The following is a 15,047-nucleotide window of genomic DNA, read 5'->3' as shown; positions in this document are numbered from 1 at the left end:
GTTTTAGACAAGCAGACCTTTAAAAACTGTCTTCAGCTGCATCTTCTGCCTTCTCCTCCATATTTACACAACCTTCGGCACAACCTAGCACAGCACTATGAAAGACAACTTTCTGCTGTGGTGGTGATTTTCCATATCTGCACTGCCCAGTATAGTAGTCACTTGTCTTAAAACGTGGCTAGTAAAAAAAGCACAGAAACAGAATTTCAAATCTTATTTAATTTCATTAATTTAAATATAAAATTTCTCCTGTGCATACTGACCACCATGCTGGATGATTCAGCTTTACAGAGACAGCTTGTCTTTTACTAGGAATGCTAAGTGGAGTATGCAGTCTAATTTAAGTCTTCTAAATAAGAAAATGTTATTTTTTGATTTATACCCCAAAATTGATGAAAACCTTTAAAGTTTTACTTATGGGATTAATGCCTTGATACTTACTGAATTAGAAAGGAAACTGAAAAACTTTTAAAAATACACGACTTCATAATCACAGATTCCACTGGCTGTAAGAATAACATCATCATGTCAGGCAGCCTCTGGAAAAACCCACTGTACATTCACAAAAGAATGAGACTAAAAGAGGCAAGTAATGTGTTAGCATTATCCTGGAAATGGCTTGTCCTCACAGACCTTCATGAAAGGGTCTTGAAACGCCACCACAGCTCCCTGGCCTCTGAGCTCTTCCTCCTGGAGGAAGACAGCACTCCAAGACATTCGAGGTGGAACGAGCACAAGGTAGATGTTTTCTAGGTACCTGGTAAATGCCTATTTATTCATTCACTTTCCAAATCAAATTTTAGTTCCGAAAGGAAATTATTTAAAAAGAGAGGTACACTTTACTCTATAAAGAATTCCAGTAGGAGTTCATTACCATGTAAGGCAATGGGTTTAAAAATAAAAACATATAGCCAAGAGATGTTAAGTCTGTGGCTATATGGTTGACCAGACTGACTGTTAATTAAGTCAACTGTCTAAAGGATAACAGAATTACCTATTGGCTGATAAATTTGGTCACTGAAACAACTAAAGTAACTCTACTGAGAGTGGTCAAAGAATTTTAGAAAGTAAAATATTCTGAGAGTCACAAAACCTTTTCTCTCTTTTTTTTTTTTTTAATTTTTTTTAATTAATTTTATTTTATTTTTAAACTTTACATAATTGTATTAGTTTTGCCAAATATCAAAATGAATCCACCACAGGTATACATGTGTTCCCCATCCTGAACCCTCCTCCCTCCTCCCTTTTCTCTTAAATGTCCTTTATCTTCTGTGCTGGTACAGGAGAAAATAAAATCCTGAAACATGTATACTCAAAACAGATTAAAACAAGCTTCTAAGATTTTATACCACTTAAAAAAAAACACAATATATGAGCATAAACTCTAAAAGAAAGTAACTTAGCATTGAAATGCCTAAATTAAGAAAACTAATTAGAGTATTTTAAAACCAGGAAACAGCAGATAATGACATATAGCGAAGGAGACTATCAAATGAGCCCAGGGATGCCCCAAAGGCCCTCCTTAGCTTTCCTCTAGGGTGGATGTCATCCCATATGATGGTGGAACTGAGTCAGTTAAAGAAAATGAGAACCCAGCTGAGCTTTCAAAAGCACATAGAAAGATCCTCTGGATATGTCTGCTCCTTAAAACTAAGCAGTCATTATTTATTCAAAATTGAGAGTATAAATTAAAAAAAAAAATTTAAACTATATATGGAATAATATTTTTCACATCTTACATGATAATTGAAGGCGTACCTGAACTATTTTTCATGTATTCTCTACATAGTAAGTAAATAGCTGGGGCAAATTCCACCACCTTTAACCTACAAATGGGAAACTGAATTCTGGAATGGCAGACCCGGAGAGGATCATCTATACAGCTGTACAACCTAGACATCTCAGGGTCACCAAAACCCCCTCTCTCACAAAACCCTGCCTTAACTCACCACATCTCACGTCTCACTGGCACTGATTCATATCCTGTACAAATACCTCAGGTATCCAGGGGCTTCCGGATCCTCCCTTCTAACTCGTACTCCACAGTGCTACCAAAGTCATCTGCAAACCCCAACCTGCTCCAATTGTGACTCTGCTTAAAATCTTTGAATGGAACCCTATCATCTTCAGGATAAAGTCCAAGTGCCAAAAGATACGGATAAGAGTGAACACTTGTCTACTGTCTGTCTATGCACATGCCTACACATATGTCTGTGTATGTGTACATGTGGGTCTCTACCTGCATGTCTCCCGTATGTGTGACTATGTACATGTATCTATGTGTGTGTGCATGATATATAAAATGCACAACAGAATCATGACAAGGGAGTAAATCTTAGCATTCCACAGCAAGTTGACAGCACATATATATGTGCTACCCTTCTAATTAATCTGAAAGGGGCCTCTGAGATGCCTGAATAACGTAAGACAAGCTCTTGGTATGTGCCAGGATAAAACTACCTGAGAAAACACAGAATGTAAACTCGGTTACAAACCCCTGCCTTCATCCCACCTCCACGCATTGTCCCAGGCATCAGGCCTGAGACAGCCAAGAAGGCAGAAGGCGCAGCAGTGAAGCTGCACTGGCCTTCTTCCTAGTTTCTCCAGTCCATTCTTCTTGCTTCTGCACATAAAGATTCCTGACGCCATAAAGTCTGTCTTATGCCATCTTCCCATCTAGAAAGGAGAGCTGGGCCAGGAAGTCAAGCACACAGCTCCTGAACTTGGTGGAAAGGGTGGCGGCTTATCCTTCAAGTCCCCAGTAAGGGAAAGACTCACAACACTGAGAGGCTCACAGGGTTGATCCACCTGCCTCCATGTGAAGTGGCTGAGCTACTTCACTTTTCGCAGCCTCAGCGTCCTCTTCTGCAGCACGAAACAGCCGTATGTATGCCACCTTTCTGTTATAAAAACCAACTGAGGTAACACCATTGCAAGTACTTGAAAATATAAAGTGATATATAAATGTTATAGTTTGGACTGTCATCATCAGCAATCCACATGTATCCTGAACTGGTGTTCCAGCAACAACACTTACTGATAATTTTCTTTAAAAAAAATTATAGTTAGGGAATCAATAGAAAACAACTGGAATCCAGATGGTGGCGGAAAAAATTAAACATTAATCACAATACAACTTTCCTGATGCTAAATTAATGGAAGAAATTTAAGCCTGTTGAACCCAGATGACTGCTATAAAGCAGAATTATGAAGACAGCATTCTTATACGCAGTGTCGTAAAACACAAAGGAAATAAACAACATACAAATTATTAAGAATTTTATTTCTTTTTTGAAAACTCTACTTGAGAAACAAATCACTGAGGTTAAAAGAGAAGGAAAAAATACTAGCAACTAAGATCGGAACAGTAAAACCAAGATTTTTGAAACCAGTGTTAAACTTTGTAACACCTAAAAAATGAGCAAAATTTGGCTTACAAAAGGTTACTACATTTTAAATTATTGTAACATTCTAAATAATGGACACTATCTTAAAAATATAAAAAGAGTTACTTTTTACTGAATTTTATTGTGTGCCCTGGAGGGTGTATCTATGTCTGAGGTAAGAGGTCATCTGCACATCACAACCAACCACAAACACACCCGAATACACTGCTGTGCATTCACACAGCTTCTGCAGACATGTGTCCACTCATGCATTTCACCACCACCCACATTACATCTGGCAATATGTAGTAATTGTAATACATTGAGCTTACCTGACCGATAGCGCTCATCTCGTGACCCTGAGGACCTTCGGCGGTGATAGCGAGAGGCAGAGGAAGGAGTAACTGGAGCCCGGCGCTCTGGAGGCAAAGCTTGATCCACCCCTGGGTTAAGGAAAACAGCAAAGTAAGGTGAGGTTGACTGGCAGTTGGAGTTAACTAACTTTGCCAAGCAAATCATCTGGCAGAATAAAGCCCTGACTCTCTGTTTTCCCACAGCCAAGCTAAGGCACATAGGGGAGTGGGCATGGAAGGCTGGGACAGCCCAGATGAGGAACAGGAAAGGAAGCACCAGTCCAGGCTCCTTCCTGTCACAAATGCCTGTTAGGTGCACATGAAGTGATACAGAATAAGCCACAGCAACAATTTTTAAAATTATAATTATCATTAAATTAAAAGTAACTGTAAATAAGTCCTGTAGAGTCTTTTTATAATCCAGGTTGCCAGGACTGAACATAATAAACTTTCATCTTTCTTCATTCAAAATTTCAAACTCTTGCAACCTTACTCCACCTGATGCTAAACAACTGAACAAACCATATTTCAATATAGCTTTGAAGAATTACCAAAACTGTTAAAATCATCAGATAAAAATGATTCAGTATCTGGCCAAAAGCTGACCTAACTCTGGCCAACGTGACAGCTATTCAGAAACAGAGTAGCCAGAGGCACAATCCAGAGAAAATTATTAGGTACTACAGGAGAGATTTAATTACCACAGTTCAGAATAAGGAAATGCTAGGCATTAAAGATTAACTGCTGCTTCTTCAGAAAAGGGCCAGTAATACTTGACAGAAACTGAATCAGAAAAAGCAGTCTTAACCCAAAACTGTCTAGTCCCTGGTTTACCATGATGGCTCCACAAGAGCCAGCTACTCATCCTTGAAGTTTAATATTCCTCTTACACTGGGGATTTCTGCACCTCATTTCTTCACAGAATGTCTGTGGACTCCACATATTACATTTGCTATGTTAGAACTGCACAAAAGTGTACTGTACACTGCAGCTCTGTGCTAGGTTCCACGAGTCCTTCATCTAGCAAGTGTGTTAACGTCACTGTCATTAATTAGCAGTTCTTGTCACTGAACCATTCAGAGCTCCAAGTTTTTCTCAAGTTATTGCTACAGAGGATCTTTGAAAAAATTACTTTGTGAAAGAATTACTTTATATTTTTTATCAAACAGATGCACATAATTTATGAAATCAAAGAGTACTATTAAGTCTCATAGGAAAATAGTAATTACCTGGTGCTTACATTATTAAACCTTAGAATTCTAAGCAACATTATTCATATATTAAAAATTTTTTTAATTTATTTGTATAAATGTATTTATTTGAAAATTATGTATAATCATTGTCTTTCATGCCAATTACTGTTGAGAAGCTAAATTATTTCATCTTTAACTGGAGGATAATTGCTTTACAATGTTGTGTTGGTTTCTGTCATACATTAACATGAATCAGCCATAGGTAAACATATGTCCCATCCCTCTTGAACCTCCCTCCCATCTCTCACCCCATCCCACCAGCCCTCTAGACTGGCAGAGAGCACCGGGTTGAGCTCCCTGCATCAGCCAGCAAACTCTCACTGGCTGTCTATTTCACATTCGGTAGTGTGTATATGTATGTCAGTGCTACTCTCTCGATCTGTCCCACCTCCTCCTTCCCACTCTGTATCAAGTCTATTCTCTGTGTCTGCGTCTCTATTACTGCCCTGCAAGTAGGGTTAGGGTTAGGGTTAGGGATAATCATTGCCTTTCATGTTAATCACTGTCAAGAAGTTAAATTATTAAATGCAAATCTGATGCTATATCTTTATGTAAATCTGTTTTTTTCTTCTCTCCTCTGTCACCATTTACACCTTTTTTTACATTAGGAGCTGCCAACAAGCATTACGTTCTGCAGCAGGGGCATAACCAGATCTATTTCCAGCAGGTCTTTTACCCAGGCTATTCCATTTGCCCAAAGAAGAAAGGTGCAGTCTCTTGCCTGTGACTAAGCACAGTGTTCATCACCAGGGTGGAGCTGTTCTCCTTCTTCAGCACTGTGCTCTGATTTAGGGCCTCTGGTGCAGTATTGCCTGGTGTCCCTGACTCTGGAGGCTCTTAGTTCCCTTTCTCCAGACAGCAAACTTCTCTGCAGGAACGCAGAAGGAGTGATCACCTGTTGCCTAGAAGCCATGCCTACCCACACTGCCCAGCATCATGGTTTCATCAGTCCATTCACCTGCTGCCTTCCTTCCCGTGGCCAAGTAAGATGCCTCTAATCATCAACCTTATAGAGCCTAAAAACACGTCATTATTTCTCCACTCTCCTGTCCTAGAGATTCATACTTTATTCATTTACTGACATCAAAGGGCAGTTCTGGGAAGAGGCAGAGCTAACACACACTGTCAAGCTGCCAAGATTAAACAGTGCCACACACACACACACACACACACACACACACACATTTAGCTTTCAGTCTCAGTACTATTACCCATCAACTCCTTTCAAATATGCTTCCTGGAATTAGTTTCAACCTTGACCCTTCCAGGTCCATAGGTGGCCATATCCCTCCTCTGGGAAGTGCAGTCACAGCACTTGCAGACCAGCTATCAGTTCAGTCACTTAGTCACGTTCGACTCTTGGCGACCCCATGGACTGCAGCATACCAGGCTTCCTTGTCCGTTACCAACTCCCAGAGCTTGCTCAAACTCATATCCATTGAGTCCATGATGCCATCCAACCATCTCATCCTCTGTCGTCCCCTTCATTTCCTGCCTTTAATCTTTCACAGCATCAGGATCTTTTCCAATGAGTCAGTTCTTCACATTAGGTGTCCTAAGGATTGGAACTTCAGCTTCAGCATCAGTCCTTCCAATGAATATTCAGGACTGATTCCCTTTAGGATTGACTGATGGATCTCCTTGCAGTTCAAGGGACTCTCAAGGGTTTTCTCCAACACCACAGTTCAAAAGCATCAATTCTTTGGTGATCAGCTTTCTTTATGGTCCAACTCTCACATCCATACACAAACTTCTGGAAAAACCATAGCTTTGATTAGATGGACCTTTGTTGGTAAAGTAATGCCTCTGCTTTTTAATATGCTGTCTAGGTTGGTCATAGCTTTTCTTCCAAGGAGCAAGCGTCTTTTAATTTCATGGCCACAAACACCATCTGCAGTGATTTTGGAGCCCAAGAAAATAAAGTCTCTCACTGTTTCCAGTGCTTCCCAATCTATTTGCCATGAAATGATGGACCAGATGCCATGATCTTCGTTTTCTGAATGATGAGCTTTAAGCCAACTTTTTCATTGTCCTCTTTCACTTTCATCAAGAGGCTCTTTAGTTCCTCTTCACTTTCTGCCATAAGGGTGCTGTCATCTGCATATCTGAGGTTATTGATATTTCTCCCAGCAATCTTGATTCCAGCTTGTGCTTTATCCAGCCAGACATTTCACATGGTGTACTCTGCATATAAGTTAAATAATCAGGGTGACAATACACAGCCCTGACATACTCCTTTCCCAGTTTGGAACCAGTCTGTTGTTCCATGTCCAGTTCTAACTGTTGCTTCTTGACCTACATACAGATTTCTCAGAAGGCAGGTAAGGTGGTCTGGTATTCCCATCTGTTGAAGAATTTTCCACAGTTTGTTGTGATCCACACAGTCAAAAGCTTTATCGTAGTCAATGAAGCAGAAGTAGATGTTTTTCTGAAATTCTCTTGCTTTTTCTATGATCCAATGGATGTTGGCAATTTGATTCCTAGTTCCTCTGCCTTTTCTAAATCAGCTCAGCTATACGACATGTAACTTAGTGCTCACCTGCTATGGACCCTACACTTCTGTGTTCAGAAAGCTAAGTTTGCATACAGCAGTATGCAAACTCTCAAAGGCAGAAAAATAAGAGTTTACAACCCAAGGTTTTAAAAGTTTTAAAAAGAAAATGAATAAATTAGACAAAATGAGGATAGCTTCAATAAGTCACCAGCCTCAGGACATTAACAGAGATTAAAATATAAGTGTGCATATTTCAAATATTGGATTTTACCTGACCTCACTGTGAATGAAATTTGAGGTAGCTTAAACATACTTCAGTCAAATAAGCAGTTCCAAATTAGAATGACCTGGTACACAGGAGGACCTGGGGCAATAACCAAGGGGCCCTGCCTGTGACCCATTGTAAGAGGAGCTGACTACATGCTGCTGGAGGGATGGGCTGCCTCCCAGCAAGAGTAACCACAAATAATCAGTAAAATACATAGTTACAGCCCAGTATTCACCACTGCTGGGGTCCCACACTCAGGCATCCCTGCAACCTAGCTCTCGGGACAGCCCAAGATGGCCAGTGTGTCTTCAATAGAAGGGAGGATGTCCCAAGGAAGGTGGAGTAACTGTCCAGAAACACGCAACGCAAAGTGGATTAAAAAAAAAAAAAATTCTTCTCAGGTAAAAACATGACAAAGATCAAGACTGGATCTCTTCTCCCACAAACACTGATCAAGCACCACTTGCTTCAGATCCCACGTGACATGAGGGCAATGCACCTGGACAACGCCATGCTCTGAAGATGGTGCCCCAACCTGCTGGCGGCACAGTTTGTGACCCGGGGCCTCAGTTTCCCATCTTTAGGCAGCACTGACAGGCACAGCCAATGCTTTACAGCACTGGTGTAAGCGCTGTGTATTTACTAAATTACTAACATAGTTGTACGAGACAGGCTTCTGCCATTTCACTGGGAACAATCGAAGGCCCAGAACTGTGTCTGTGCCACTCTGGTAGTGTCCATCCATGTGTGATGGGCACCCCTTCCTGGTGCACTCAGAGCCAGGCAGAGGCCAGGCCCCTGAAGCAGAGGCTCCCTGCTGTTCAGTACTGCACTCCAGATGCAGTGGTCACTTGTCACACAGACCAAGTCCAGTTGGTACTCTGAATCTGGGAAGAGGTAGTTTTGTGATCTCACCACAAAACTACTGTTCAACCAACAGTCTTATAAAGAGAGATGGGAACTGCCACAATTCCAGACTGTTACCCAGTAACAAACTCAGAGCAGCTAAAAGCTGCTGAGGTTGTGTGATGAAGGTGTGTGCATGGATCCTCACTTTGGACATGTTAAAGCACTCTTAACAGGCATGTTAAGAGTCCAGAAAAGGCAACAACTGTCTGGCTGTCTGCCTGCAGCTGAGTGCTGCCCATGGCTCACAAAAGGAACTCAGGAAGCACTGCTGAACCAGTAAGTAAAACATTTAAGGCTCGTGCAGAGGGCTGCAACACGTCAACTCACATACAATTCAGTGAGTTTTTGTTCCATCTAGAATCGCAATGGGACTCTAAATAAAACTCTTCATCAGTCGGGGGAGAGCAGAGATGCATGAGACGAAAAGAGGAAACAAAACGACAGCACAGGAGAGAGGAAAACCCAGCTGTCCACGCCTTGGAGTGTGCACCCTCCTGGGACTTCCATTTATGCCTGTGGCACATCCCCAGCCCATTCTCAGACACCCCCATCCTTCACGGCTCCTTTCTTCCCCACCCTGCACTTTATTTTCAAGGTTAAAAGTTCACTGCTCTGACCCGTCACAGTCAGATGCCACCTGCTGCTCCAGGCACCTCTCCACCCCCAGGGCCACCACAGCCATGAATGTCAGTCTCTCTTCAATCCAACCAGACTGTGCCTGGTTCATTCCTCTGCACCCTGTGGACCCCAGAGCCGAGGCCCAGGCTCCTTCCCTGACCGCCAGCCTCTCTCCACCTCACGCTCCTCATGAGCCACCTCCCACTCCTGCCTCCAGGTTCCTGGCACAGAGAAACAGTTGCTGTTCCCAAGTTCTTGACCTGCTTATCACCACTCACTCCTCCAGATGCTTTTTCCTCTGCAGAGCTGAAAACTTTGTCCGAGCTCAAGGGGTATAAAGCAGAGAAATAAGCCTTTTTTAAAAATTAGAATGTCAGTTACTTTCAACATAGGTTTAAGAAAGGTTCCCTGAAACTAACTTAATAATGTAAAACAACTACACTTAATTAAAAAAGGCTCCTCAAAGAAAACCCTAATAGCATAGTTCTGGCACCTAAACAATCCAGCAATTTCAGATTACTAAACCAATGTAGTCATTTTATTAACACTATGGTAAACCAGACACTAGAAATCACAGTAATCCTAAGAGTAACCTAAGCATAGGGTCTAGAGGGGCTGGTCCATTCACTGTGACACAATGGTGCACTGCAGGCCAGAAAACCTGCAGTACAGACACCATATAGTTGCGCAGAACATTAAATGTTCTAGAAAAAGTCAGCATTTCTAAATTCAGATAGTAAGAGAAAAACACTAAAAAAACACCTTGGTTTTCAACAGTTTTAAAAGGAATCATGAAGGACATGTAAAACACAACAAAGAGCTTGGTCCAAATTCTGGTCTTATTTCAACTGCAGACAAGTCACCGAACCTCTGAACCTCAGTTCCCTCACGTGTTGGGGCGCAGACATGGACACAGTAATAAAGAGTGACTGTTACTCCCAGGACCCTCGTCGTGACTCAAGGCTCTCCGCTCCCCACCTACAGGGTTCATGGATCTCAGCGTCCTGCGACCTCACTAGGCACGCCAAGGGCTCTCACTTAAGTGAAAATATGCCCTAGACAGTTGGTAAAATTGCCGAGGATCTTTCCATATTTGTACACTGGCAAGTTTTGAATCCTCCCATTCTCTTCTAGCACATAATTATACTTTGCTTCCCATAACAGAGTGAAGTGAAAGTCGCTCAGTCATGTCTGACTCTTCGTGATCCCATGGACTATACATACAGTCCATGGAATTCTCCAGGCCAGAATACTGGAGTGGGTAGCCTTTCCCGTCTCCAGGGGATCTTCCCAACCCAGGGATCGAACCCAGGTCTCCCACATTGCAGGCGGATTCTTTACCAGCTGAGCCACCAGCGAAGCCCAAGAACTATTCAATAACTCAAGAACTCCTCAGTAACTACTGGTGTCTGGGGGAGGAACCTGATTGGTTCAAAGCCATCAAAAAGAACAAGAAAACCATCCATCCATCTATCTAGTCAGCAGCTGTGTGTGATAAAATAAGAATACACTTTAGACAACTTAGGGCACTAAGTTGTGTATCAAGATCATGACCACAGCTTACCTAGGATACAAGTCATTACCTCTAGTGATGAAAGTTCCTTTCCTGGAGCAACTCAGTCTGAAAAGAATTCATGCTAAGTCACAGGCCATCCCGATTTAACTATTCGTATTTCTCTTCTGGTATTTAACCTTGCACGCTACACCCCATCTATCACCAACAGGTGGCATGGCCCAGGAAGGCCCCCAGGATCAGCCCTGTGTCCCTACAAAGCAGGTAAGAAGGGCAGCTCACTGCTGTGCCCAGGGAGGGAAGGCTGCACTCGGGGGACAGGGCTCTCCGGCAGGATAAAAACAGACCAATGGTGCACCAGGTACCAGAGCAGCGCAGCAGGTATGAAAACAGACCAGCGGTGTACCTGACCCCGGGGCAGAGCGGGTGTGAACACGAAGCAGCAGAACCAATCAGGCCCGCAGTGCCGGGAAGCTGCATTTCCTGTAGCATATGAAACACAATGGCCTGTCCTAACCCCAGGGAGCAGGGAAGGAGTCCTTGTTGAAGTGACACTTGCACTGAGCTTTAAGAGGTGCGCAGGTGCAGGCAGGGGATACAAGCATGTGCCGACAGTGTGACATGGGATGCAGGCTGGGGAGCTGGAGGGAGGCCAGGCACCTGCGTGTGAAGCCCTTGTGATGCAGACAAGTCTGCACTCCCAGTGGGGCCATCCTTCTCTAGTGGAGCAAGGATGGACGATAAACTCACCCTAACCTAGGGAAGTTCCTCTCTGAGGACACTGTCCACGTGGACCCCAAGGCAGAATCCCTAGGACCAAGAGGGAAACACACCTGCCCTCTGGTCCCTGCAGCCAAACTCACCAAAGTTTTCACGACAATGCAGTCATAGTAGGTCCCTCTAACAGAGCACAAGCCACCTGCTGCCGGAGGAAAGGCAAGCTGGGCCTGGAGAAGACTGGATTCACATAAGTCACCCGCTGCTCGAAACACTAGTTGCCAATCATGGAGAAAGTAATATCCAGCCAATACACACATCATGACAACAGAGGGACTACATCTGGTCAAGGAAGATTTTACTCTTTATGGTAATGGTGGAACTTTACTACTTCACATCACCATGACCTTACCATGAAAGCAGTGAAGACTCATAGACCCTGACACCATGTTATTAAGATATCCCTGAACAGAGCTGTAGAGAGTGGATTCTGTCTTCTAATTTTATAAATTTTAGCAGGTTTAGAGACTAACAAAAGAATACATAGCTGAAAAACTCCAAGAGCATTAGTACCAAATAATTTCTCCTGAATAACATTTTCTCTTTGATGATGACTTTTAATACATTCTGACCCATTACTTGATTAAACACGTAATTTTTTTTTTCTTTCCAGCTCTGGACCCTTTCCCACATCTAGTTTTAGGTGAGCACTCAACACCATGCTTCCTGAAGTCAATATACCTTTGACTGGGTTCGCCCATCACTCACTTCTGGGAAGAAAAGAAGAAAACCAGGGAAAACCTGCTTCCCCAGCACTCTTCCCTGGGATGGGGTAACACACAGGAGCTCAGACTCAGGGTGCATCTCTTGCTTAAAGCTGCGTAAGCCATCCTAATCCACAATCATGTGTCCCAAACAAATTCCCAAAATTTGGGATCTTTGAAATATCCCACAGATCCCAATGATCTTTGAAATATCTTTAGAGTACTTCCTAGAGAAGTCTTTTTCTCTGATGAATAAAAATAACATAAAAAAAGGAAAAAAGGTAAAGTTCATCAAAACACAAACTCCCTTTAGGAAAGTGTAAAGCAGGATAAGGGTAACTGAAAAGGAAAACAAGATGTTTCTCATGAAGATCCTACACCAAAAGTGTCATTTCTAAGGCTGACCTAGGCAAGAAAGAACCCTCTGATGCGGAGCCGCGCACTCTTCTTACTGCTCCCCAGAGGCAGTTGTGTACAGAGTGTGACTGTTCACCCAGGGCAACTTCTCAGCATACAAATCAGCATAAAAACTGCACAACTACCCAGGCATCCATCTTCCTGACCCCAGCATCCCCAGTGAACCTGCCTTCTCCTTCCCGGTTGGGGATGGTAAGGCAGGAGGCCCAGGGAGCAGCGTTCCCCAGCAGCGCTCAGCCTCAAGCATCCACAGGTGCAGGAGGCAAACAGAAACTGTGACGGGGCCCGGCAGCTAAGGCCCAAGTCTGCCACCTGCCCATCAATGCTCCACTTTTGCCCACAAGGACATGCCTCATGCCTGTTAGCAAGCTGGCCTGGAGAGGAGAGCAGAGGCACAGAGGGAGACCAGGCTGTGTGTCCTCGTCTAAGATCCTGCGGATCAACTGTGACACACAGCTTATTATCTGTACATGATTCTCAATGTCTTTTATTTGAGTTTATGCTTATTCCTTATTGTACTAAAAGGTGCACTGAACTCATCTTTCTGAGCTTCTTATATTCAAAATATTGTTCACTTAAATAATTTTGACCTCTGGATAGAATCACGACTCTGTGATGAACCAGTTCAATTTTTCAATTTCAAAACTCCATGACTGCCCTCTGGAGATAGGAATATAATGGAGCTATGGACCTCACTCCCTGAAACAGATCTAAAGGGCCAGGGTACACTAGAGCTCATCCTCACCCAAGTCTCTGACTATGAGACAAAGGTCAGTGAAGATCAACAATTTTATGAAAAACTGTATGATCCGTCATGGATTCTTCTTTCCTAAGTGTTCTGTAAGTGGTGCTCCAACTGCGAAAATATGGTTGCAAAAACTGAGTATTATATTTTAACAGAAAACACTCAGACCTGGGCCCTGAATCAGCAGGATAATCATGGTCCAGGGCTTGTGACAAGCTCTGTGCCTGAGGAGCTCTGAGGCCTCGGTAAGTTGAATGAGCTGAAATGGAGGATGGGGCTGAGAAATATGACCTCCTAGGTTCCCCCAAAGCTGAGCCCTACACTTCTGTTTAGAATGGCATCAGGCAGACAGTCCATTGCAAATGTGCCCTGCCATGGGATCTCTCTCAGTTAAGTGCGCTCACCGAAACGAAAGTAAAACAGTGGCCGGTTTCCTGCGGTGCTGGCCGCCCGCTCTCTGACCGCGGCGTCTCGGATGTCACACACCCCGATGTTGCCAGCCTGCAGCATTCTTCTCGGGGCTCCTTCACTGTGCTGCAGTCTACACCGGACCACGGCAGCTCCATTCGCTGCTGTAACAAGTTGAAAAAAAACTAATTAATTCAAACTTTAGTTTTTTTTAAATTTGTTACAGCGCCGAGCAGAGCTGCCGACCCCATGCAGAACAGCACAAAAAACACCAAGGGGACCATGTCACACAGGGCCACCCTCAGCGCCCAGCAATACAGGTCAGCCTCGTCCTGGGACTGTAGAGGCTCCATCTCCCAGAGCCATCTCCTGGGAATACACAGAACTGCTTCTGTTTCACTTTTGTTTGGTAAGGCACAGAAAATAAAATCTAGCAACACAAGGACCTACCACCTCACACCAGCCTTCCTCCAAAACCACGAAAGGCCACCTGCAGATAGGAAGTCATCCCAGCAGTTCTGCTGGAGGATGAGAAGGAAAGCGGGGAGACCACATCTAGTCGTCTGCCCCCGTGTGTTCTCTAAAGCTCTCACACACGGGGTCAGCCGGACAACACACTGCTCTTCCATCCACTCAGACAGAGCATAGCTCCTTCCTTTTACAGACCAGACAGCAAGAAAACCCAGGTCGCCAGCTAAGGCAGCCCTGCACAGCCAGCCAATCTTTACGTTAACTTTCTTAAGCTCCAAGGAAAGAAAGAAACCACACAAAATCAAACGAGGCTAAAAATGCAGCATACTCCACACAAATGTCCTGGAAGGTGAGCCGCAGGTGAGGACATTCCTCTCGCCCCCAACACTGGAGGCCACGTCACAGCCCGGAGAGCCAAAAGGCCTGCACATGCGGAGCTGAAGCTCTCCTAGCTGGAACATCTCAGCATGGCTTTACATCTGCTCCAACAGGGAACACTGTAGAGTCCATTTCTGTTGCTGTCCTACCTCCTGGAGGACTTGTGATAGCATTAAGCCCTTTCCTGATGCCCAGAAAATTCTCAAGGTTGCCCTCAGAACAGAGGTGTTACCTACAGCCCAGGGTTTCCCTCCTTTCCCTGAAATGTACAGAACCAGCTCAAGTGTAGAATCCTACGTACTTGCATAAGTGAAAACCACAGAATTAAATAGAACTTGTACTTGGTTGAGAAT

At 43.7% G+C, this 15,047-nt stretch overlaps 1 protein-coding gene across 5 annotated transcripts in view; it reads right to left on the bottom strand.

The window, feature by feature from the left end:
• Positions 1-15,047, bottom strand: part of DIP2C (disco interacting protein 2 homolog C) — a 294,165-nt gene that overhangs the window by 123,368 nt on the left and 155,750 nt on the right. For 2 of the 5 annotated variants that reach the window (XM_070801126.1, XM_070801127.1), the window contains exons 3-4: positions 13,842-14,009; positions 3,719-3,829 (exon numbers count right to left, since the gene is read on the bottom strand). In XM_070801126.1, coding sequence (XP_070657227.1) covers positions 3,719-3,829; positions 13,842-14,009 — 279 coding nt within the window. Of the gene's footprint in view, positions 1-17; positions 146-3,718; positions 3,830-13,841; positions 14,010-15,047 lie in introns of those variants that run through there. The other 3 variants (XM_070801128.1, XM_070801129.1, XM_070801130.1) reach the window with 2 other exon arrangements.

The sequence above is a fragment of the Bos indicus genome, chromosome 13 (assembly GCF_029378745.1).
Source record: "Bos indicus isolate NIAB-ARS_2022 breed Sahiwal x Tharparkar chromosome 13, NIAB-ARS_B.indTharparkar_mat_pri_1.0, whole genome shotgun sequence".
Classification (NCBI taxonomy): Eukaryota; Metazoa; Chordata; class Mammalia; order Artiodactyla; family Bovidae; genus Bos; species Bos indicus.
This window is presented reverse-complemented; position numbering and strand designations above follow the sequence as displayed.